Source organism: Dendrobates tinctorius, unplaced genomic scaffold (assembly GCF_039654945.1).
Source record: "Dendrobates tinctorius isolate UK_male_01 unplaced genomic scaffold, ASM3965494v1 ptg000067l, whole genome shotgun sequence".
Lineage (NCBI taxonomy): Eukaryota > Metazoa > Chordata > Amphibia > Anura > Dendrobatidae > Dendrobates > Dendrobates tinctorius.
The window spans coordinates 205,816-231,475 of NW_027361735.1; the positions used below are offsets into that span (position 1 = coordinate 205,816).

Below are 25,660 nucleotides of genomic sequence, written 5' to 3' on the forward strand. Positions count from 1 at the left end.
AGAAAGGTGCACATGACATAGAAGAGGAGGTGATGGATGACCCAGTTGTTGACCCAGATTGGCATCCATTGGGGGAAGAGGGTGCTGCTTCCAATAGCTCAGATGAGGAGCATCCACAGCAGACATCGACATCGCAACAGCTGTTATCTGGCAGGCCCGGAGCACTCCAAAGACAGGTTCCAAACATCAAAAGAGTTGCTGGACAGCTTGTCCAGAGGGTCAAAAGATCACAGCGTGCTAGGCCGCAAAATGTCTGCCAAAGTAGGAAGAGTGCAGTGTGGCAGTTTTTTGAACAAAATCCTCATGATCAGGCCAAGGTTATGTGTAAGAAGTGCGCAAAGACCTTTAGCCGAGGGAAAAATCTGAAAAATTTGAATACCAGTTGCATGCTTAGACATTTAACCAGCATGCACTTGCAAGCGTGGACACAACACCAAACCTCAAGTGCCACATGTGCAACTGATCACAACGAAGGTAGTCAGCAACGCTACATTGTTTCCCCCACTGTAAGCACACCGGTTAGCACAGCAGCAAATGTTGAGGTGTCGTTGCAAGGCCACAGCAGTCAGGGAATCCCACTGTTATATCAACGAAAGACTGATTCTAGGCCATCAGAAAGAACACCAACTCCATCACCATCATCAACCCTCCCTCAGTCCGCCCTGTCCACCGCTACTTCCACCATATGCAGCTCTCAAGTCAAGCTCACCCTCCCAGACACTATGAGTAGGTCAAGAAAGTACTCAGTCTCTCATCCGCGTACACTGGGTTTGAACGCCCACATTGCCAAACTAATCTCGTTTGAGATGATGCCCTTTCGGTTGGTGGAAAGCACAGCTTTCCGCTAACTCATGGCCTATGCAGTACCACGCTATGACCTACCCAGTCGCCACTTCTTCTCTCGCAAAGCCATCCCAGCCCTCCACCATCATGTGAAAGACCGCATTGTCCATGCACTCAAGCAGTCAGTGAGCGGAAAGGTGCACCTCACAACTGATGCATGGTCCAGTCGGCATGGCCAGGGCCGTTACGTGTCCATCACTGCGCACTGGGTTAATGTGGTGGATGCAGGGTCCACAGGGGACAGCGGTGGTGGGACAGTGCTGCCTAGCCCACGGTATAGGAAACAGTTGGCTGTAGGCGTTCGACCCTCCTCCTCCTCCAGAAGCGACAGCTCGTCCACAGAGCGCAGTCGTACGAGCACTCCATCTGCAGCTGCCACTATTGCACACGATGTGTCCCCCTATCGAGCAGCTAGTGGAAAGCGTCAGCAGGCTGTGTTGCAGATGATGTGTTTGGGCGACAGACACACTGCCCAGCCCGACAAACTGAGTCATGGCTGGGCAGTGTACATCTTGAGGCAGGCAAGGTAGTTAGTGATAACGGCCGTAATTTTGTGGCAGCCATAGCCCTTTCAAAACTCAGCCACATACCTTGCTTGGCTCACACCTTGAACCTGGTGGTGCAGTGCTTCCTCAAAAATTATCCGGAGTTAACAGCCCTGCTCCAGAAGGTGCGAAGACTGTGCGCGCACATCCGCCGGTCGCCTGTACACTCCGTTCGTATGCAGAAGCTGCAGCGATTGCTCCACCTTCCCAACCACCGCCTCATTATCGACATTGCAACAAGGTGGAACTCCACCCTGCACATGGTGGAGCGGCTGTGCGAGCAGAGGCAGGCCATAATGCATTTGTGGGAGGATACACGGCCAGGCACTTTGAGAGCAGACATGGAGTTGACAGGCGTGCAGTGGTCGAAGCTGAAAGACCTTTGTAAAGTCCTTCAGTGTTTTGAGGAATGCACACGGCTGGTAAGCGCAGACGACGCCATCCTAAGCATGAGCATCCCACTTATGCGTCTGCTCATGCAAACTTTGACGCACCTTAAGGAGCAGGCGTCTGCAGCCAATGTTGATGAGGAGGAAGAGGAGGAGGGAATCCTTGATGACATTCAGCCATTGTCTGCTCAGGGACCTCTCCTGGACGAGGTGGAGGAAGAAGAGGAGGAGGAGGAGGAGGAGGAAGGGGATGATTACTTAGGGGAGGAGGATGCATCTCGTGGGGCAAGTGAAAATGTTGGCGTGGCAAGGTCTGGTACAGGGTTTGTGCGTGACTGGAGGGATGTGGATTTGCCAGAAAGTGCTCCTCCACCCAGCACTCGCAGTGCATCATTGACACCGGGAACATTGGCCCACATGTCAGATTATGCCTTGCGGATCCTAAAAAGGGACCCCCGCATTGCCAAAATGATGAACGATGACGACTACTGGTTGGCCAGCATCCTGGATCCACGCTATAAAGGCAAATTACAAAACATCATGCCACAGGAGAACCTTGACCTAATATTGGCTAATAAACAAGCAACTCTGGTAAATCGGTTGCTTGAGGCATTCCCAGCACACAGCAGCGGTAATGGTTCTCACACGAGCCGTACGGGCCGGGGGCAGCTTGGCAGAGGTGTTCGTGGTGCACACAGCAGAAGTGGCGTTGGAGACAGGGGTTTCATGACAATGTTGTGGACTGATTTTTCAAATGCCGCTCACACAACTGGTAACACTGCATCGATGGAAAGTGACAGGAGACAGCAGTTGTCAACTATGGTTACAAACTACTTTTCCTCCCATATCGATGTTCTCCCACACAGGTCATTCCCCTTTGACTATTGGGCCGCTAAACTGGACACCTGGCCTGAATTGGCCCAATATGCCTTACAGGAGCTCGCTTGCCCAGCTGCAAGTGTGCTATCGGAAAGAGTCTTCAGTGCAGCTGGATCAATCCTGACAGAAAAAAGGACCCGTCTGTCAACCCAAAATGTGGATGATCTAACCTTCATTAAAATGAACCACGCATGGGTTTCCAAGGATTTTGTCCCACCTTCCCCTGATGACACATAGGGTGACAGAAAAATGGCTTGCTTTGGTACACCTCTTCCTGGTACTTCACCTATTTCGCCTTTTGCATCAGTTGAATGTCCAACGTCAACATATGCCACTTTCTAAAACTCCCTAACTGTGCTGCCTCCCCCCCCATGGCCGGGGTCACCACCTAGCGCACGACACCGTGCGAGTGCCGTTGCCCTGGACAGGTGGGTAGGCCGACTCTTGGGCGCGGGCACTGGCACAGGGTCCCTCATAGTGCAATCAAGTGTCTCTGACGGTGGTGGTGCACACCCGCCGTCAGACACACCGCTGTACTATGAGGGGCCCAGTGCCAGTACCGACGCCCACGAGTGTGCCCCCCTTGCTTGGCCAGGGCCCCAGCATTTGCAATCTTTACCTCTCCCTGCTCCTCCGCTGTGTAATCTGGGCCGTCAAATCCATACTGTGCCTGACACCGTCTGAGCCTGCCTCATGCTGTATAGACATATATTTTGAATGTGTACGCTATCCATACATGTTATCCGGGGATACGGTACCCCTTCTAACCTTTGTGCAATGACGTGCAATCCATACTGGGCCTAACACCGTCTGAGCCTGCCTCATGCTGTATAGACATATTTTGAATGTGTACGCTATCCATACATGTTATCCAGGGATACGGTACCCTTTCTAACCTTTGTGCAATGACGTGCAATCCATACTGGGCCTAACACCGTCTGAGCCTGCCTCATGCTGTATAGACATATATTTTGAATGTGTACGCTATCCATACATGTTATCCGGGGATACGGTACCCCTTCTAACCTTTGTGCAATGACGTGCAATCCATATTGGGCCTAACACCGTCTGAGCCTGCCTCATGCTGTATAGACATATATTTTGAATGTGTACGCTATCCATACATGTTATCCGGGGATACGGTACCCTTTCTAACCTTTGTGCAATGACGTGCAATCCATACTGGGCCTAACACCGTCTGAGCCTGCCTCATGCTGTATAGACATATATTTTGAATGTGTACGCTATCCATACATGTTATCCGGGGATACGGTACCCCTTCTAACCTTTGTGCAATGACGTGCAATCCATACTGGGCCTAACACCGTCTGAGCCTGCCTCATGCTGTATAGACATATATTTTGAATGTGTACGCTATCCATACATGTTATCCGGGGATACGGTACCCTTTCTAACCTTTGTGCAATGACGTGCAATCCATACTGGGCCTAACACCGTCTGAGCCTGCCTCATGCTGTATAGACATATATTTTGAATGTGTACGCTATCCATACATGTTATCCGGGGATACGGTACCCTTTCTAACCATTGTGCAATGACGTGTAATCCATACTGGGCCTAACACCGTCTGAGCCTGCCTCATGTTGTATAGACATATATTTTGAATGTGTACGCTATCCATACATGTTATTCGGGGATACGGTACCCTTTCTAACCTTTGTGCAATGACGTGCAATCCATACTGGGCCTAACACCGTCTGAGCCTGCCTCATGCTGTATAGACATATATTTTGAATGTGTACGCTATCCATACATGTTATCCGGGGATACGGTACCCCTTCTAACCTTTGTGCAATGACGTGCAATCCATACTGGGCCTAACACCGTCTGAGCCTGCCTCATGCTGTATAGACATATATTTTGAATGTGTACGCTATCCATACATGTTATCCGGGGATACGGTACCCTTTCTAACCTTTGTGCAATGACGTGCAATCCATACTGGGCCTAACACCGTCTGAGCCTGCCTCATGCTGTATAGACATATATTTTGAATGTGTACGCTATCCATACATGTTATCCGGGGATACGGTACCCTTTCTAACCTTTGTGCAATGACGTGCAATCCATACTGGGCCTAACACCGTCTGAGCCTGCCTCATGCTGTATAGACATATATTTTGAATGTGTACGCTATCCATACATGTTATCCGGGGATACGGTACCCTTTCTAACCTTTAGAATCATAGAATCATAGAATCGTAGAGTTGGAAGGGACCTCCTGGGCCATCTGGTCCAACCCCCTGCTCAAAGCAGGATTCGCTAAATCATCCCAGTTAGATGTCTGTCCAGCCTCTGTTTGAAGACTTCCATTGAAGGAGAACTCACCACTTCTCGTGGCAGCCTGTTCCACTCATTGATCACTCTAACTGTCAAAAAGTTTTTTCTAATATCTAATCTGTGTCTCCTCCCATTCAGCTTCATCCCATTGCTTCTAGTCTTTCCTTGTGCAAATGAGAATAAAGTTGATCCTTCTACAATGTGACAGCCCTTTAGATATTTGTAGACAGCTATTAAGTCTCCTCTCAGTCTTCTCTTTTGCAAACTAAACATTCCCAAATCCTGCAACCTTTCCTCATAAGACAGGGTTTGCAGACCGGTCACCATTCTGGTCGCTCTTTTCTGAACTTGCTCATTGTGCAATGACGTGCAATCCATACTGGGCCTAACACCATCTGAGCCTGCCTCATGCTGTATAGACATATATTTTGAATGTGTACGCTATCCATACATGTTATCCGGGGATACGGTACCCTTTCTAACCTTTGTGCAATGACGTGCAATCCATACTGGGCCTAACACCGTCTGAGCCTGCCTCATGCTGTATAGACATATATTTTGAATGTGTACGCTATCCATACATGTTATCCGGGGATACGGTACCCCTTCTAACCTTTGTGCAATGACGTGCAATCCATACTGGGCCTAACACCGTCTGAGCCTGCCTCATGCTGTATAGACATATATTTTGAATGTGTACGCTATCCATACATGTTATCCGGGGATACGGTACCCTTTCTAACCTTTGTGCAATGACGTGCATTCCATACTGGGCCTAACACCGTCTGAGCCTGCCTCATGCTGTATAGACATATATTTTGAATGTGTACGCTATCCATACATGTTATCCGGGGATACGGTACCCTTTCTAACCTTTGTGCAATGACGTGCAATCCATACTGGGCCTAACACCGTCTGAGCCTGCCTCATGCTGTATAGACATATATTTTGAATGTGTACGCTATCCATACATGTTATCCGGGGATACGGTACCCTTTCTAACCTTTGTGCAATGACGTGCAATCCATACTGGGCCTAACACCGTCTGAGCCTGCCTCATGCTGTATAGACATATATTTTGAATGTGTACGCTATCCATACATGTTATCCGGGGATACGGTACCCCTTCTAACCTTTGTGCAATGACGTGCAATCCATACTGGGCCTAACACCATCTGAGCCTGCCTCATGCTGTATAGACATATATTTTGAATGTGTACGCTATCCATACATGTTATCCGGGGATACGGTACCCTTTCTAACCTTTGTGCAATGACGTGCAATCCATACTGGGCCTAACACCGTCTGAGCCTGCCTCATGCTGTATAGACATATATTTTGAATGTGTACGCTATCCATACATGTTATCCGGGGATACGGTACCCTTTCTAACCTTTGTGCAATGACGTGCAATCCATACTGGGCCTAACACCGTCTGAGCCTGCCTCATGCTGTATAGACATATATTTTGAATGTGTACGCTATCCATACATGTTATCCGGGGATACGGTACCCCTTCTAACCTTTGTGCAATGACGTGCAATCCATACTGGGCCTAACACCGTCTGAGCCTGCCTCATGCTGTATAGACATATATTTTGAATGTGTACGCTATCCATACATGTTATCCGGGGATACGGTACCCTTTCTAACCTTTGTGCAATGACGTGCAATCCATACTGGGCCTAACACCGTCTGAGCCTGCCTCATGCTGTATAGACATATATTTTGAATGTGTACGCTATCCATACATGTTATCCGGGGATACGGTACCCTTTCTAACCTTTGTGCAATGACGTGCAATCCATACTGGGCCTAACACCGTCTGAGCCTGCCTCATGCTGTATAGACATATATTTTGAATGTGTACGCTATCCATACATGTTATCCGGGGATACGGTACCCCTTCTAACCTTTGTGCAATGACGTGCAATCCATACTGGGCCTAACACCGTCTGAGCCTGCCTCATGCTGTATAGACATATATTTTGAATGTGTACGCTATCCATACATGTTATCCGGGGATACGGTACCCTTTCTAACCTTTGTGCAATGACGTGCAATCCATACTGGGCCTAACACCGTCTGAGCCTGCCTCATGCTGTATAGACATATATTTTGAATGTGTACGCTATCCATACTTGTTATCCGGGGATACGGTACCCTTTCTAACCTTTGTGCCATCACGTGCAATCCATACTGGGCGTGAGAACGGCTGGCGAGCTGTTAAGCAAGCTACAGCACCTGTCCAGACAAGTACAGGGATTCCCTAGCGAGGAAACTTATTTGATTGTTTTCTATGTTGGGACAGCAATTTTTGGGGAGCACTATACTCTGGAGAATGATAGATGGGGCCCACCATACACTGGAACATTCCAAAGGTGGACATCAGACACTGGAGCAGCATTTACAGGGCCCATTATACACTAGAGCATTAGAAATGGGGCCCATTATGTTTGGAGCATTATTTGGGCCCATAAGACAGTGGAGCTTCATCCATGGGGACCAACATATACTGTAGCATTATGTGGAGCTCATCAGATACTGTTTCAAACATTATATGGGACCAATGATTTTGTATGGAGAAATAGATGGGCCTCGTCATGAGATGTAAAAAGTGAGGTATTTTTCATTGTACTATACCGCTATTTCTCTGCCGTATCGGAGCATGATGAGTTGTGGTATGTGTTAAAGGGGCGCTCTTTCGCCCAGGGCACATGAAAACCTGCAGCCAGCCCTCCCCCCCCACAACTTTAGCCAAATAACCCCCATTTTTCAGTGCGTAACTTGTATTATGAAGTTAATTAAGGTTGACAAGCTTAAGTAAGAAGAATTGATGCTTTTGGCATTCAAATGGGCACTGTAGGTGTGTTTCCTGTCCTCCTCTCACTGCCGACTTTTATTCCCCATTGACTTACATTGGGTTTCGTGTTTCGGGACGACCCCGACTTTTCCCTATAATCGGACGATCTTGCTCGACCTGACTTTTGGAAAAGTCGGGTTTCACGAAACGAAACGCGACCCTAAAAAAGCAAAAGTCGCTCAACTCTAGCTGTCAGGTTGCATGTAGTTGATGAATACTCCTTAAAGAGACAAATCCTAAAGTATGTGCGTTTAATTTCAGGTAGACCATGTTGCCAAATTTCTTTATTTCGTCAATCCGGAGGAAATCACCCTGGACTTTATAAACGAATTTGACAAGACAAAGGCATATTTTGATGAATTGTCAAAGCAAAATACTCAGAATACTATTCAAAAATACATACGAAATGTGCGCCAATTTGTAATTTTTGTGAGAGACAACTGTCCTGATACCGTGAATGAGGAGGAAACAAAAGCAAATGCAAAACGTTTTTTAGAGGAATTAAACGAGATTCAACAGGGACTCCATAAGACAAGTAAAGGCATGAAAAGGGGGTAAGTATTGGAGTCATTGCTTGGATAATTTCCATAAATAACAAAGTATTCATAAGAATGAATGAGTGTGAAAGTAACTTTTTTTTTTAATCCCATACAGGTTGGCTCCCCAGCCAATCACTAATCTAGAATGCTGCAAAATCCTAAAAGTGTCTAAAAAAATATATCAACACCATATTTAAGAAGGCAGGATTGGATCAAAAAATCTACAACTATGAAAAGGTTCTAGCTGTATCATACCTCGTTGCACTCCTCATTTTGAGACACAAACGCAAGCCATCGGTACCCAAAAACCTAACGGTAAGCAACTTATGATCATGCTATTGACAGACATGATGTTGTAGAAGAATGGAAGACAGCGTCTCACAGATTGGTGAAGTATCAAAAAGCACTTTATTCCGCTCACAGCGCGCTTTTTGATACTGCACCAACCTGTGAGACGCTGTCTTCCATTTTTCTACTATGTACCTGTGACTAGGTGGACTTCGCGGGTTGAGACTTGCGCCACGACCCTTGATGTATATGAGGACTTCAGATTGCTGGGTGCTGTTGATCACCAACCATTTTTGTGTAGATATGATGGTGTGTCATATGCAATGTATTTTCTGTTTGTTATCAATAGGTAAAACATTGGCTGCAAAAGAAAGTGGTAAGAGACCGTGAAGAAAACAAATTCGTAGCTGTTTACATAGGACGCGATATAGTTATACTGGACAATGAGGAGGAGAAGGTACGTGTTAGAAATCCTTGGAGAAAACATGAAGAGTATCTATTTCAGTGTTCTACATAGATCAAATCGCTAATTTATTGTTTTACTCTAACAGCTTTTTAGAATATATTTTGAAAAAATACGGCTGACACTGGATAAAATGCAATCAACCACCGTTGAGCAATTTTTGCTTTCTCAATCTGGCCAAGGTTTGAAAAATCCTTCAGCAGACCTGATGCGATTCCATAACAGGTAAGTGGAAAGGGGGAGAAACACAGGTCCTTATTTTTTAAAATAAGGCAAAGTGAAAATATATAGAATTAAATAAATAATATTTATTATTATATTATTAATTATGTTAATAATAAATATACACAAACTGTCTGCTGCCCATAGAAACCAATCTGAACTGTTTCCATGTCCTAAATTGCTCAGGTAAAATGAAAGTTGATCTCTGCTTAGTTGCTGTAGGCAACTAATAATTTTTACTTTAGATTGTATGAATACATTTTCAATTAAGTCTTAGTGGCACTCTACCCACTAATAATAATATTCATTTTTATAGCACTATTAATTCCAAATCGCTTTACATACATTTGCAACCCTGTCCCCATTGCGGCTCACAACATAAACACACAAATATGCTGTTGATAAGTTTTTAAAGTTTACACTCCCCCATTCCAATCTATCTACAGTAGATGGCACTGTTCCAGGCCTATGCTTATATAGAAAATATGTGTGCTGATTATTCTAAATTTTTTTGGTTTTTTTTCGTATTTAGAATATTTCAAGAGAGTCCCAAACCAAAAAGAATTGGCGAAGTATGCTAAAGAACAGGGATGGGACACAAATGTTCCAGACATAAAAAGTGCAAAGCGCTTGGAAACCCCATGGGCGAAGACACAAGCCCAATTTTAAAGATGAGGAGATCAAAGAGCTTGTGCTAACACAGAAATGGAAGGGACTAATTATCACAGAAGACATTGGCAAAGGTGGACGTACCGTAATGTTGTTATTGTTTCAGTTGAATAAATCTATTTAAATTGTTATTAAGGTCAGGATTATTTTTCTCCTTCCTAAGTACAACAGAACAGTGGTGTCCAAAATGAATGATTAACCCATTAAACTGGGGAGAAAAAAAGTAATATAAAAAGTGATTCTAAAAATCTTCATCTACTTGCATGTTAAAGTAGCAAGAACTAGTTTAGGTAGAAACTTTGATTTAAATCACTGATTTAAATCAAGCCTTACTGACTAGTGATTTAAATCGTGATTTAAATCGTGATTTAAATCAGTTACATTTAAATCAAATCCACCCTGAAACATCCTATCAGTATGTGTTTGGAGTCTGGGAGGAAACCCCAGCAAACATGGGGAAAACATACAAACTCCTTGCAGATGTTGTCCTTGGTGGGATTTGAACACACCAAGGACAACATCTGCAAGGATGCAAGGCTGCAGTGCTAACCACAGCCACCCCGCCTTGCTTAAAGTGTTTGTTTGCAGCGATATCATGGACATACAGTGCCAGGTTTGTGGCTGGGTACAAATGAAACAATACATCCATGATTTCACAGCCATCAGAGATCTGCCGACCAATCTTTGAACAAATATCTCTGCATGTAAAGGGGCCTTTGCCCATACTAACAATTCCTTTCTTCTCAGTTTCAAGCTGCCCGTTATGACGTACCAAAAGGCGATTTCTGAATATAAGTATTGGGCAGATGAGATGCCAAAGGACACGCGTTCCCTCACAGCTGATTATCTATGCTATGAGACCCTCGAGCACCAGATTGTCTTGACGGATTTAGTTGAAGGAATGAAACAATTGGTGAAAATGGAGGAAAGCAAGGAAGGAGAAACATCTGGGTAAGAGTCCTAACTGAGGCTGATTTCACATCTGCGCTTGAGTGGTGTGCGTTTGTATGCATAGCAATCCTGATGCATCCTGTTGCAGATCTTCTCCCTGTACTTAACATAGGAACGCATCCTGATCAGGATGCATCAGGATGCAGATGGGTGTGTTGTTTTGAAGACCTCCCAAAACGCAACTTGTTGCGATGTTGGAGTCCTTGAAATGTCTGCAGCCATCCTGATCCGGTGCAGTGCGTCACAGCAACATATGAAAGTCAATGTAGATGCACTGTCATCAGGATGCCTGCGTTCACAGCGCAGGCGGATTTGACACTGAGCACGCCCGGAGATAGAAAGAGAAAAAGTTCTTTCTATCTTTCTCTTTCTTGCTTTCTTTTTCCCTCATATTTTATTTTTTTTTACATTTGCCAGTATGTCTTCTTTCTCCCATCTATCCTTTATTTTCCCTCCAATCTCCTCTGCCCCAGAGGTCAGAAGTTCACATTCCAACTACATCCTGATCAGGATTTTGTGACATGCGTTTGCATCAGGATGCAGAGAATATCCTGATGCAGATGCCTCTGCACAAATCCTGATCAGGATGAAACGCCAGTGTGAAAGCACACTGAATACACGATAAGCCCCACCAACCACCTTCCAAAGCATCGGATTTGAGCAATGACTATTTCAGTTCAATGGTCTTATTCATTTCAGTGATTTCCCTGATGTTTCCTGAGCTAATTTTGAAAATACACTGTATGACAATGCCAAGAGAAACAGTAGAGGCATTTAAAAAGCTCAAATCATAAAAGTCCTTGAAACATATCATATCTTATTTTGACTTCAGAGAGAAAGTGTCTCCAAGAGGCCAAGGACCAGCGCTGCACAGGGATCGGACAGCAATGAAGGATCGGACAGCAGTGAAGGGTTTAGCACAGAGGGCCTGAGTGAAGAGGAACAAAGCAGTGATGAGGAAACTGTGTGTCGACGCAGTCTGTTGTTTCAGAAGCTGACAGATTTGCACCCAGTAGCAATATACGATTCTCCACCTCATATAAGAGAATGTAGAAAAGTAAACCGGGAGCATGCAAAATTTCTGCAAAAGAAATGGCTCTTCAATCAGAAAAAATTAAGATCAACATATGCTGTTGGTAAGTTTTTAAAGTTTACACTCCCCCATTCCAATCTATCTACAGTAGATGGCACTGTTCCAGGCCTATGCTTATATAGAAAATATGTGTGCTGATTATTCTAAATTTTTTTGGTTTTTTTTCGTATTTAGAATATTTCAAGAGAGTCCCAAACCAAAAAGAATTGGCGAAGTATGCTAAAGAACAGGGATGGGACACAAATGTTCCAGACATAAAAAGTGCAAAGCGCTTGGAAACCCCATGGGCGAAGACACAAGCCCAATTTTAAAGATGAGGAGATCAAAGAGCTTGTGCTAACACAGAAATGGAAGGGACTAATTATCACAGAAGACATTGGCAAAGGTGGACGTACCGTAATGTTGTTATTGTTTCAGTTGAATAAATCTATTTAAATTGTTATTAAGGTCAGGATTATTTTTCTCCTTCCTAAGTACAACAGAACAGTGGTGTCCAAAATGAATGATTAACCCATTAAACTGGGGAGAAAAAAAGTAATATAAAAAGTGATTCTAAAAATCTTCATCTACTTGCATGTTAAAGTAGCAAGAACTAGTTTAGGTAGAAACTTTGATTTAAATCACTGATTTAAATCAAGCCTTACTGACTAGTGATTTAAATCGTGATTTAAATCGTGATTTAAATCAGTTACATTTAAATCAAATCCACCCTGAAACATCCTATCAGTATGTGTTTGGAGTCTGGGAGGAAACCCCAGCAAACATGGGGAAAACATACAAACTCCTTGCAGATGTTGTCCTTGGTGGGATTTGAACACACCAAGGACAACATCTGCAAGGATGCAAGGCTGCAGTGCTAACCACAGCCACCCCGCCTTGCTTAAAGTGTTTGTTTGCAGCGATATCATGGACATACAGTGCCAGGTTTGTGGCTGGGTACAAATGAAACAATACATCCATGATTTCACAGCCATCAGAGATCTGCCGACCAATCTTTGAACAAATATCTCTGCATGTAAAGGGGCCTTTGCCCATACTAACAATTCCTTTCTTCTCAGTTTCAAGCTGCCCGTTATGACGTACCAAAAGGCGATTTCTGAATATAAGTATTGGGCAGATGAGATGCCAAAGGACACGCGTTCCCTCACAGCTGATTATCTATGCTATGAGACCCTCGAGCACCAGATTGTCTTGACGGATTTAGTTGAAGGAATGAAACAATTGGTGAAAATGGAGGAAAGCAAGGAAGGAGAAACATCTGGGTAAGAGTCCTAACTGAGGCTGATTTCACATCTGCGCTTGAGTGGTGTGCGTTTGTATGCATAGCAATCCTGATGCATCCTGTTGCAGATCTTCTCCCTGTACTTAACATAGGAACGCATCCTGATCAGGATGCATCAGGATGCAGATGGGTGTGTTGTTTTGAAGACCTCCCAAAACGCAACTTGTTGCGATGTTGGAGTCCTTGAAATGTCTGCAGCCATCCTGATCCGGTGCAGTGCGTCACAGCAACATATGAAAGTCAATGTAGATGCACTGTCATCAGGATGCCTGCGTTCACAGCGCAGGCGGATTTGACACTGAGCACGCCCGGAGATAGAAAGAGAAAAAGTTCTTTCTATCTTTCTCTTTCTTGCTTTCTTTTTCCCTCATATTTTATTTTTTTTTACATTTGCCAGTATGTCTTCTTTCTCCCATCTATCCTTTATTTTCCCTCCAATCTCCTCTGCCCCAGAGGTCAGAAGTTCACATTCCAACTACATCCTGATCAGGATTTTGTGACATGCGTTTGCATCAGGATGCAGAGAATATCCTGATGCAGATGCCTCTGCACAAATCCTGATCAGGATGAAACGCCAGTGTGAAAGCACACTGAATACACGATAAGCCCCACCAACCACCTTCCAAAGCATCGGATTTGAGCAATGACTATTTCAGTTCAATGGTCTTATTCATTTCAGTGATTTCCCTGATGTTTCCTGAGCTAATTTTGAAAATACACTGTATGACAATGCCAAGAGAAACAGTAGAGGCATTTAAAAAGCTCAAATCATAAAAGTCCTTGAAACATATCATATCTTATTTTGACTTCAGAGAGAAAGTGTCTCCAAGAGGCCAAGGACCAGCGCTGCACAGGGATCGGACAGCAATGAAGGATCGGACAGCAGTGAAGGGTTTAGCACAGAGGGCCTGAGTGAAGAGGAACAAAGCAGTGATGAGGAAACTGTGTGTCGACGCAGTCTGTTGTTTCAGAAGCTGACAGATTTGCACCCAGTAGCAATATACGATTCTCCACCTCATATAAGAGAATGTAGAAAAGTAAACCGGGAGCATGCAAAATTTCTGCAAAAGAAATGGCTCTTCAATCAGAAAAAATTAAGATCAACATATGCTGTTGGTAAGTTTTTAAAGTTTACACTCCCCCATTCCAATCTATCTACAGTAGATGGCACTGTTCCAGGCCTATGCTTATATAGAAAATATGTGTGCTGATTATTCTAAATTTTTTTGGTTTTTTTTCGTATTTAGAATATTTCAAGAGAGTCCCAAACCAAAAAGAATTGGCGAAGTATGCTAAAGAACAGGGATGGGACACAAATGTTCCAGACATAAAAAGTGCAAAGCGCTTGGAAACCCCATGGGCGAAGGCACAAGCCCAATTTTAAAGATGAGGAGATCAAAGAGCTTGTGCTAACACAGAAATGGAAGGGACTAATTATCACAGAAGACATTGGCAAAGGTGGACGTACCGTAAAGACCATCTGTGCTTTTAAAAAGGGTCAAGTGGTGTGTGACTATCATGGGGAACTTATGGACCATGAAAGTGCAGAAAAGCTGCAGAGAATGCTGACCGCAACATCATATATGTACTTTTTAAACACAAAGACCGAAAATTATGCATTGATGGCTCCAAAGCTCCTTGTGATTGCCATCAACATATAGAGTCCACTTTTGGAAGGCTGATCAATCATCAGCCCACCAATTTCAATCTAAACCCAAAGGTTTGGTCATATGGAGATGGGTCACCAACAATTCTATTTTTAGCAAATCAAGATCTTAAGCCAGGAACAGAAATCTTCTTTGATTATGGTGTCCGAAAAAGTCAGTTTGGAGAAGGGGCAGAATTAGACTGGCTAGTTGACTAAAATTTTACGTGGGTTTTTATACATATCTGTGTACTTTATATACAGTCATATACTAAAGTTTGGGCACCCCTATTAATTTTAACCTTTTTTCTTCATAACAATTTTGGTTTTTGCAACAGCTATTTCAGTTTCATATATCTAATAACTGATGGACTCAGTTATATTTCTGGATTCAAATGAGGTTTATTGTACTAACAGAAAATGTGCAATCTGCATTTAAACAAAATTTGACCGGTGCAAAAGTATGGGCACCTCAACATAAAAGTGACATTAATATTTCGTAGATCCTCCTTTTGCAAACATAACAGCCTCTAGTCGCTTCCTGTAGCTACTAATGAGTTCCTGGATCCTGGATGAAGGTATTTTTGACCACTCCTGTTTACAAAACAATTCCAGTTCAGTTAAGTTTGATGGTCGCCGAGCATGGACAGCCCGCTTCAAATCATCCCACAGATGTTCAATGATATTCAGGTCTGGGGACTGGGATGGCCATTCCAAAACATTGTAAGTTTTCCTCTGCATGAATGCCTGAGTAGATTTGGAGCGGTGTTTTGGATCATTGTCTTGCTGAAATATCCATCCCCTGCGTAACTTCAACTTCGTTACTGATTCTTGCACATTATTGTCAAGAATCTGCTGATACTGAGTTGAATCCATGTGACCTTCAACTTCAAAAAGATTCACGGTGCCGGCATTGGCCACACAGCCCCAAAGCATGATGGAACCTCCACCAAATTTTGCTGTGGGTAGTAAGTGTTTTTCTTGGAATGCTGTGTTTTTTATCCTCCATGCATAACGCCTTTTCGTATGACCAAACAACTCAATCTTTGTTTCATCAGTCCACAGGACCTTCTTCCAAAATGTAACTAGCTTGTCCAAATGTGCTTTTGCATACCTCAGGCAACTCTGTTTGTGGCGTGCTTGCAGAAACGGCTTCCTTCGCATCACTCTCCCATACAGCTTCTCCTTGTGCAAAGTGCGCTGTATTGTTGACCGATGCACAATGACACCATCTGCAGCAAGATGATGCTGCAGGTCTTTGGAGGTGGTCTGTGGATTGTCCTTGACTGTTCTCACCATTCTTCTCTGCCTTTCTGATATTTTTCTTGGCCTGCCACTTCTGGGCTTAACAAGAACTATACCTGTGTTCTTCCATTTCCTTACTATGTTCCTCACAGTGGAAACTGACAGGTTAAATCTGTGAGACAACTTTTTGTATCCTTCCCCTGAAAAGCTATGTTGAATAATCTTGGTTTTCAGATCATTTGAGAGTTGTTTGGAGGAGCCCAAGATGCCACTCTTCATAGGAGAATCAAATAGGAGAACTGCTTGCAAGTGGCCACCTTAAATACCTTTTCTCATGATTTGGTACACCTGGCTTTGAAGTTCAAAGCTCAATGAGGTTACAAAACCAATTTAGTGCTTCAGGAAGTCAGTAAAAAGTAGTTAGGAGTGTTCAAATCAAGAAAATGATAAGGGTGCCCATACTTTTGCACCGGACAAATTTTGTTTAAATGCAGATTGCACATTTTCTGTTAGTAAAATAAACCTCATTTGAATCCAGAAATATAACGGAGTCCATCAGTAATTAGATATATGAAACTGAAATAGCTGTTGCAAAAACCAAAATTGTTATAAAGAAAAAAGGTTAACATTAATAGGGGTGCCCAAACTTTTACATATGACTGTATATCCTCTTTGTAAGATGCACCCCCATTTTCGCCCCAAGTTTGGGGGAAAAAAGTGCGTCTTACAAAGCGGAAAATACGGTACCATTAGGTCCAAGTACTGTATTGATAACAGATTAAATATAAGTAAGCATGTGCAGATATATCTGTGTATATCAGTTATTTAATTGGATAACAGGGTACACAGAGGCTGTCTGGATCATGTGTCCGGTGGATATACACAGGCCTACTCAATGTATGTTGCATGCATTATTAGATGATTTCTACCCACTAGTCACTGAGCAGGTATGCAGGGTAGTCTCAGGGGCCAGCCTTATGTCCTCTTCTTTTCCTGGTTGAGTAGTGTTACATATACACACAATGTGTGCTATACATCAGGCAAGTGAATCTCTTCTGGGTCTCCACACTGTATGCATATGCTGTGACAACCAGGAGCATGGGGGGCGGAGGGGTCATGCAGCCAGCTCCATGGAGCCTCAGAAACCTGATACGTGCGTTTTTGGGTAGTGATGGGTGCTGGGGGGGTGGTTCTCTGGCCAAACAAGGTGGGGTGCTTTTTGGTGGGTGGGGAGTCCTCACCTTTTCACTGGTCATGCGGCAGGGATGTCCCTGTGTATGGAAAGTGTTAGGATCTTGATCAATGGCGTAACTGGAAGCTCATGGGTCCCAATGCAAAGGCTCCAACGGAGCCCTCAATTGTTGCAAATCTGTAATAGCATTAGTCTTTCTGTAGGCCAAAAGGGACTTTTGGAGCCCCCTAGCCACCAGGGCCCACGTGCGATTGTAACCCCTGCACCTATTGTAGTTATGACCCTCATCTTGCTACAATAGAAAATTATGTAGAGAGATACTGGATATACAGGTATCTGACACTAATTATGAGCAAAAAGTTCCCTACTATGTGTCCCAATATGTGTGTCTATATCTGTTTCAGGTCTCACCCGCGAAAACAACTGTCGGAGGCTGGGATGTACAAGAAACATGATATAAATTCCCCTATGCTGACACGGTTTAAAACATTTTTACAGGCGACCCATAAAGAGATTTCTGCTGAGGCAATGGTAAGTTTGAAATGCTGTCAGGTTGCATGTAGTTGATGAATAAGAGACAAATCCTAATGTATGTGCATTTAATTTCAGGTAGACCATGTTGCCAAATTTCTTTATTTCATCAATCCGGAGGAAATCACCCTGGACTTTATAAACGAATCTGACAAGACAAAGGCATATTTTGATGAACTGACAAAGAAAAATACTCAGAATACTATTCAAAAATACCTACGAAATGTGCGCCAATTTGTGATTTTTGTGAGAGACAACTGCCCTGATACCGTGGATGAGGAAGAAACAAAAGTAAATGCAAAACGTTTTTTAGAGGAATTAAACGAGATTCAACAGGGACTCCATAAGACAAGTAAAGGCATGAAAAGGGGGTAAGTATTGGAGTCATTGCTTGGATAATTTCCGTAAATTACAAAGTATTCATAAGAATGAATAAGTGTGAAAGTAACTTTGTTTTTTTAATCCCATACAGGTTGGCTCCCCAGCCAATCACTAATCAAGAATGCTGCAAAATCCTAGAAGTGTCTAAAAAACCTATCAACACCATATTTAGGAACGCAATGTTGGATCAAAAAATCTCCAACAATGAAAAGGTTCTAGCTGTATCATACCTCATTGCACTCCTCATTTTGAGACACAAACGCAAGCCATCGGTACCCAACAACCTAGCGGTAAGCAACTTATTATCATACTATTGACAGATATGATGCTGTAGAAGAATGGAAGACAGCATGTCACAGATTGGTGCAGTATCAAAAAGCACTTTATTCCGCTCACAGCGCGCTTTTTGATACTGCACCAACCTGTGAGACGCTGTCTTCCGTTCTTCTACTATGTACCTGTTACTGGGTGGACTCCCCGGTTGAGACTTGCGCCACGACCCTTGAGGTATATGAGGACTTCAGATTGCTGGGTGCTGTTGATCACCAACCATTTTTGTGTAGATATGATGGTGTGTCATATGCAATGTATTTTCTGTTTGTTATCCAATAGGTAAAACATTGGTTGCAAAAGATAGAAGTAAAAGACCGTGAAGAAAACAAATTCGTAGCTGTTTACATAGGACGCGATATAGTTATACTGGACAATGAGGAGGAGAAGGTACGTGTTAGAAATCCTTGGAGAAAACATGAAGAGTATATATTTCAGTGTTCTACATAGATCAAATCGCTAATTTATTGTTTTACTCTAACAGCTTTTTAGAATATATTTTGAAAAAATACAGTCGACATTGGATAAAGTGCAATCAACCACCGTCGAGCAATTTTTGCTTTCTCAATCTGGCCAAGGTTTGAAAAATCCTTCAGCAGACCTGATGTGATTTCATAACAGGTAAGTGGAAAGGGAGAGAAACACAGGTCCTTATTTTTTAAAATAAGGCAAAGTGAAAATATATAGAATTAAATAAATAATATTTATTATAATGTTAATAATAAATATACACAAACTGTCTGCTGCCCATAGAAACCAATCTGAACTGTTTCTATGTCCTAAATTGCTCAGGTAAAATGAAAGTTGATCTCTGCTTAGTTGCTGTAGGCAACTAATAATTTTTACTTTAGATTATATGAATACATTTTCAATATAGTCTTAGTGGCCTTTTACCCACTAATAATAATATTCATTTATATAGCACTATTAATTCCAAATCGCTTTACATACATTTGCAACCCTGTCCCCATTGCGGCTCACAATGTAAACATCCCAGGGTGGATAAAAATCAATGTTTTTTTAAAAAAAAAAAATCAAAAAAATCGGATTTTTTTTTATTTAAATCGGATTTTTTTCAATAAACTGCTTTTTGAGGAAAATATTTTACCATCCAAAGGTTCTTCCATCATGAGATAAAGCTGAGTTGTTTAACTCAGTAGAATAAAGGCTGTATATGTGTAACATTCACAATGCCATGCTCTTCCAGAGGTTTCTGTAGGATTAGTGGGCAGTTTCTCTCCTATATTATCACAGACGCTCGCTTTACTTACGCAGTTCTCAAAACTGAATTTGACTCCGCAGAGGTCCCAGCCTCTTCTTCAGGGCAAAAATGTTACAACATGAACAGAGTTGAGAAAAAGACCTTAATCCTATTGTTCTACAAACCTATGAATACAGAATCAACCCCTTCAGTGCCAAGTCCAAGAAGTTAGACAATATGTTTCTGATTGTTTGGAGTGGAATAGATCTGCACAACACAAGAAGAATGTGAATCTAAGTGTGAGGAGGAGGAAGGGCAAGCAGACAAGAAAATGAAAGTGAAACTTTGAGCACAATACTGCAGCATAGCCACAGACAGACAAGTCTGGATCTGTTTGTGTGTACGATCTGAGGTTTATTACATTCTTTCCTTATAATGGCAGCAGGCCGTAAAAGAGACCCAGTTTGGGAATATTTTAATGAAGCTCCTTCGCCTATCGGTAAGGCAGGCATGCGTGCAAAATGCAAACGATGCAACAAAGAGATGCAAGGCCTGGTGGCGAGAATGAGGCAACATCATGAGAAGTGCGGTGATGAAGATGACCAAAGAAACACTTCTGAACAGGCAGGATCTTCAGGTTGGTAAACATTTTTATTGAATCCTATTTCTAAAGACTGAACTGTCATGTGTGAGAAAAATTATATTTCTTATTATTACTGCATGTTACTGTCATTTGGTACAGTTATGAAGAAAAACAAATATTCCTTTTGGGGCAGGGGCAGTGATGTGTTGTGTACAATAAGCAGAAATTGTATAAACAATAAAATAACAGCATTGACTTTTTTTGTTTAGGGGAATTCATGGATTCTGGAAACTATCCACCTCCAAGATCACCATCATCCTGTTCTACAGTTTCAGAGTTATCCATCCAGGATAGTGCTTCATTAGCAGCAGCAGCATCATCATCAGACACCCACATATCACAATCACCCAAAAGGAAGAAAAAACCTTTACCTCCTGGAACCACCATAGATAGGTTTGTGATAAGAACTAGCAGATTAGAAAAAGAGTTGATTGATGAAAAAATTGCCCAGTTTATTTATGCAACGAACTCTTCTTTCCGTCTGACTGAGAACCCACATTTCATTAATATGGTTCAGTCACTGAGACCAGGATACAGTCCACCCAGCAGAGCTGATGTTGCAGGGAAACTGCTGGATCAAGTGTATGACAGAGAAATGGAGCAATGTGCAACAGCTCTGGAGGGTAAAATTGTTAACCGAAGTATTGATGGGTGGAGTAATGTCCACAATGATCCTATTGTATGTGCTTGTATAACAACAGAAGAAGGTAAAGTCTTCCTTGCACAAACAACTGATACGTCAGGAAATGCACACACAGCAGAATACTTACAAGAAGTGGCAGTAAAAGCTATAACGACATGTGAACAAAAATTCAAATGTCTAGTACGCAGTTTGGTCACTGACAATGCTGCAAACGTATCCAAGATGAGAAGAGATTTAGAAGAGCAGGGAGGGAATACAAAGCTGCTAATAACATATGGTTGCAGTGCTCATTTGCTGCACCTCTTAGCCAAAGACTTAAGTGTTCCAGAAATAAAGGCTAATGTTGTTGAAATTGCTAAATACTTCCGTAATAATCATTTTGCTGCAGCAGCTCTGAAAAGGATGGGTGGAATCAAGCTAACGCTCCCACAAGATGTTAGATGGAACTCTGTGGTGGACTGTTTTGAGCAGTATATCAAAAACTGGCCTATTCTGATGACACTTTGTGAAGAAAATCGAGATAAAATAGATGGCACTGTCACGGCCAAAATCCTCAACATTGGGCTTAAGAGAAATGTTGAACATATGCTGAGCTTCCTGAAACCCATCTCTCAAGCTTTAAACAAAATACAGAAAAATAGCTGTTTTATTGCGGATGCTGTTGAAATTTGGAAGGAACTGAGTGAACACTTAAAAACAGAACTACACATGGACAGAATTAAATTACAAGCAGTAAACAAACGAATGGGACAAGCACTGACTCCAGCTCATTTTTTGGCAAATATTGTCAATATCCAATATCAGGGTCAAAACCTAAGTGCTGAGGAAGAGGAGTTAGCTATGACATGGGTATCCAGCAATCATCCATCTTTAATGCCAACTATAATAAATTTCAGAGCTAAGGGGGAACCATTCAAGAAATATATGTTTGCTGAAGATATTTTAAGGAAGGTCACACCAGTAAACTGGTGGAAGTCACTTAAGCGCTTGGATTTAGAGACTGTTCAAGTAATGATTTCACTTTTAACAGCAGTAGCTTCTTCTGCAGGCGTTGAAAGAATATTCTCTTCCTTTGGACTCATTCATTCTAAATTGAGAAATCGGTTGGGACCCAATAAAGCAGGAAAGCTTGTTTTTCTTTTCCAGATTATGAATAGGAACAAAGAAGAAGATGATGATGAAGATGACGACAAGTGAGCTACAGAGGACAGCAGGGACAGTAGTATTTAAGTTTTTCATGTGTCGGCTGGGCTGACAGTCTAAGTTTCTTAAAATATATATATATTTTGTTTAGCCAAATTAGTTAACAAACATGGATGTTTGTTTAAGCAAATAACTTAAGCTGTAATGTTGTTATTGTTTCAGTTGAATAAATCTATTTAAATTGTTATTAAGGTCAGGATTATTTTTCTCCTTCCTAAGTACAACAGAACAGTGGTGTCCAAATATGAATGATTAACCCATTAAACTGGGGAGAAAAAAAGTAATATAAAAAGTGATTCTAAAAATCTTCATCTACTTGCATGTTAAAGTAGCAAGAACTAGTTTAGGTAGAAACTTTGATTTAAATCACTGATTTAAATCAAGCCTTACTGACTAGTGATTTGAATCGTGATTTAAATCGTGATTTAAATCAGTTACATTTAAATCAAATCCACCCTGAAACATCCTATCAGTATGTGTTTGGAGTCTGGGAGGAAACCCAAGCAAACATGGGGAAAACATACAAACTCCTTGCAGATGTTGTCCTTGGTGGGATTTGAACACACCAAGGACAACATCTGCAAGGATGCAAGGCTGCAGTGCTAACCACAGCCACCCCGCCTTGCTTAAAGTGTTTGTTTGCAGCGATATCATGGACATACAGTGCCAGGTTTGTGGCTGGGTACAAATGAAACAATACATCCATGATTTCACAGCCATCAGAGATCTGCCGACCAATCTTTGAACAAATATCTCTGCATGTAAAGGGGCCTTTGCCCATACTAACAATTCCTTTCTTCTCAGGTTCAAGCTGCCCGTTATGACGTACCAAAAGGCGATTTCTGCATATAAGTATTGGGCAGATGAGATGCCAAAGGACACGCGTTCCCTCACAGCTGATTATCTATACTATGAGACCCTCGAGCACCAGATTGTCTTGATGGATTTAGTTGAAGGAATGAAACAATTGGTGAAAACGGAGGAAAGCAAGGAAGGAGAAACATCTGGGTAAGAGTCCTAACTGAGGCTGGTTTCACATCTGCGCTTGAGTGGTGTGCGTTTGTATGCGTAGCAATCCTGATGCATCCTGATGCAGATCTTCTCCCTATACTTAACATAGGAACGCATCCTGATCAGGATGCAGATAGGTGCGTTGTCTTCAAGACCTCCCAAAATGCAACTTGTTGCAATTTTGGAGTGCTTGAAATATCTGCAGCCATCCTGATCCGGTGCAGTGCGTCACAGCAACATATGAAAGTCAATGTAGACGCACTGTCATCAGGATGCCTGCGTTCACAGCGCAGGCGGATTTGACACTGAGCATGCCCGGAGATAGAAAGAGAAAAAGTTCTCTCTCTCCCTCTTTCTTGCTTTCTTTTTCCCTCATATTGTCTTTTTTTACATTTGCCAGTATGTCTTCTTTCTCCCATCTATCCTCTATTTTCCCTCCAATCTCCTTTCCCCCCCTCGCTCTCCTCTGCCCCTGAGGTCAGAAGTTCACATTCCAACTACATCCTGATCAGGATTTTGTGACATGAGTTTGTATCAGGATGCAGAGAATATCCTGATGCAGATGCTTCTGCACAAATCCTGATCAGGATGAAACGCCAGTGTGAAAGCACCCTGAATACACAGTCAGCCCCACCAACCACCTTCCATAGCATCAGATTTGAGCAATGACTATTGCATTTCAATGGTCTTATTCATTCCAGTGATTTCCCTGATGTTTCCTGAGCTAATTTTAAAATTACACTATATGACAATGTCAAGAGAAACAATAGAGGCATTTAAAAAGCTAAAATCATAAAAGTCCTTGAAAAACCTTTTAACATCCCTTCTCTTATTTTGACTTCACAGAGAAAGTGTCTCCAAGAGGCCAAGGACCAGCGCTGCACAGGGATCAGACAGCAGTGAAGGATCGGACAGCAGTGAAGGATCGGACAGCAGTGAAGGGTCGAGCGCAGAGGGCCACAGTGAAGAGGAACAAAGCAGTGATGAGGAAACTGTGTGTCCACACAGCCTGTTGTTTCAGAAGCTGACACAAAGGCACCCAGTAGCAATATACGTTTTTCCTCCTAAAATGAGAGAATGTAGAACAGTAAGCCGGGAGCATGCAAAATTTCTGCAAAAGAAATGGCTCTATAATCAGAAAAAATTAAGATCAACAGATGCTGCTGGTAAGTTTTTAAAGTTTACACCCCCCCCATTCCAATCTATCTACAGTAGATGGCACTATTCCAGGCCTATGCTTATATAGAAAATATGTGTGCTGATTACGGTATTCTAAATTTTTTTTTTCCTTTTTTTCGTATTTAGAATATTTCAAGAGTGTCCCCAACAAAAAAGATTTGGCAAAGTATGCAAAAGAACGGGGATGGGACACAAATGTTCCAGACATAAAAGAAGTGCAAAGCGCTTGGAAACCCCATGGGCGAAGGCACAAGCCCGATTTTAAAGATGAGAAAATCAAAGAGCTTGTGTTAACACAGAAATGGAAGGGACTAATTGCAATAGAAGACAGTGGCAAAGGTGGACTTACCGTAAACACCATCTGTGCTTTTAAAAAGGGTCAAGTGGTATGTGACTATCACGGGGTACTTATGGACCATCAAAGTGCGGAAAAGCTGCAGAGAAGGCTAACTGGAACATCATATAGGTACTTTTTTAAATACAAAGACCAAAAATTATGCATCGATGGCTCCAAAGCGCCTTGTGATTGCCATCCACATATAGAGTCCACTTTTGGAAGGCTGATAAATCATAAGCCCACCAATTTCAATCTAAACCCAAAGGCTTGGTCATATGGAGATGGGTCACCAACAATTCTGTTTTTAGCAAATCAAGATCTTAAGCCAGGAACAGAAATCTTTTTTGATTATGGTGTCCGAAAAAATCAGTTTGGAGAAGGGGCAGAATTAGACTGGCTAGATGATTAAAATTTTACATGTGTTTACATATCTGTGTACTTTATATATTAGGTTTATGGGTGGACAAAGGGACAGGTGACTGTTACAGTTGCGGCAAAAAAAAGTCTTTACAAGTTCAATAAAACCACAAAATCTTAATATTCAAGTGGATTCAAGTGTTTTATTGTGGATATTTTATCGCAATTAGTATTTTGTCATGTCACCCTTACATTTTATCACCATCTGCAGTCGTTTAGGCATGGATTCAGCCAGGCTGGCTAAGTATGTGGAGACCATGTTTACCCACAGTGTCTTCAGCACCTCCTTTAGATTGTTGATGTTGCTGGGTCATGTCTCTTGAACCTTGTTTTTCATTAAATTCCAGGCATTTTCTTTGGGGTTAAGGTCAGGGG

General features: G+C 42.4%; 2 protein-coding genes across 4 annotated transcripts in view; one reads left to right on the forward strand and one right to left on the reverse strand.

Annotated features, from left to right (window-relative positions):
- LOC141095116 (uncharacterized) overlaps positions 1 to 25,660 on the reverse strand; it is a 225,002-nt gene that overhangs the window by 112,097 nt on the left and 87,245 nt on the right. The window lies entirely within an intron of this gene.
- LOC141095115 (uncharacterized) lies at positions 17,230 to 25,413 on the forward strand. 2 transcript variants are annotated; one of them, XM_073580993.1, is made up of 8 exons: positions 17,230 to 17,940; positions 18,019 to 18,311; positions 18,413 to 18,611; positions 18,934 to 19,041; positions 19,136 to 19,272; positions 23,146 to 23,349; positions 24,199 to 24,518; positions 24,658 to 25,413. In XM_073580993.1, exons 1-5 carry the CDS (start codon positions 17,758 to 17,760, stop codon positions 19,259 to 19,261), a joined length of 909 nt encoding a protein of 302 aa, XP_073437094.1. In that variant the 5' UTR covers positions 17,230 to 17,757; the 3' UTR covers positions 19,262 to 19,272; positions 23,146 to 23,349; positions 24,199 to 24,518; positions 24,658 to 25,413. The 2 variants fall into 2 exon arrangements, with proteins under 2 accessions (XP_073437094.1, XP_073437093.1); XM_073580992.1 differs by lacking the exons at positions 17,230 to 17,940; positions 18,019 to 18,311; positions 18,413 to 18,611; positions 18,934 to 19,041; positions 19,136 to 19,272 and having other exon boundaries at positions 22,301 to 23,349.

Bases quoted from the DNA above. Each gene is read 5' to 3' on its own strand.
- LOC141095115 (XM_073580992.1), top strand. From the start codon at position 23,162: ATGACGTACCAAAAGGCGATTTCTGCATATAAGTATTGGGCAGATGAG. The intron at 23,350-24,198 runs GTAAGAGTCCTA...TTGACTTCACAG, and splicing joins AAGGAAGGAGAAACATCTGG to AGAAAGTGTCTCCAAGAGGC. The intron at 24,519-24,657 runs GTAAGTTTTTAA...TTTCGTATTTAG, and splicing joins AAGATCAACAGATGCTGCTG to AATATTTCAAGAGTGTCCCC.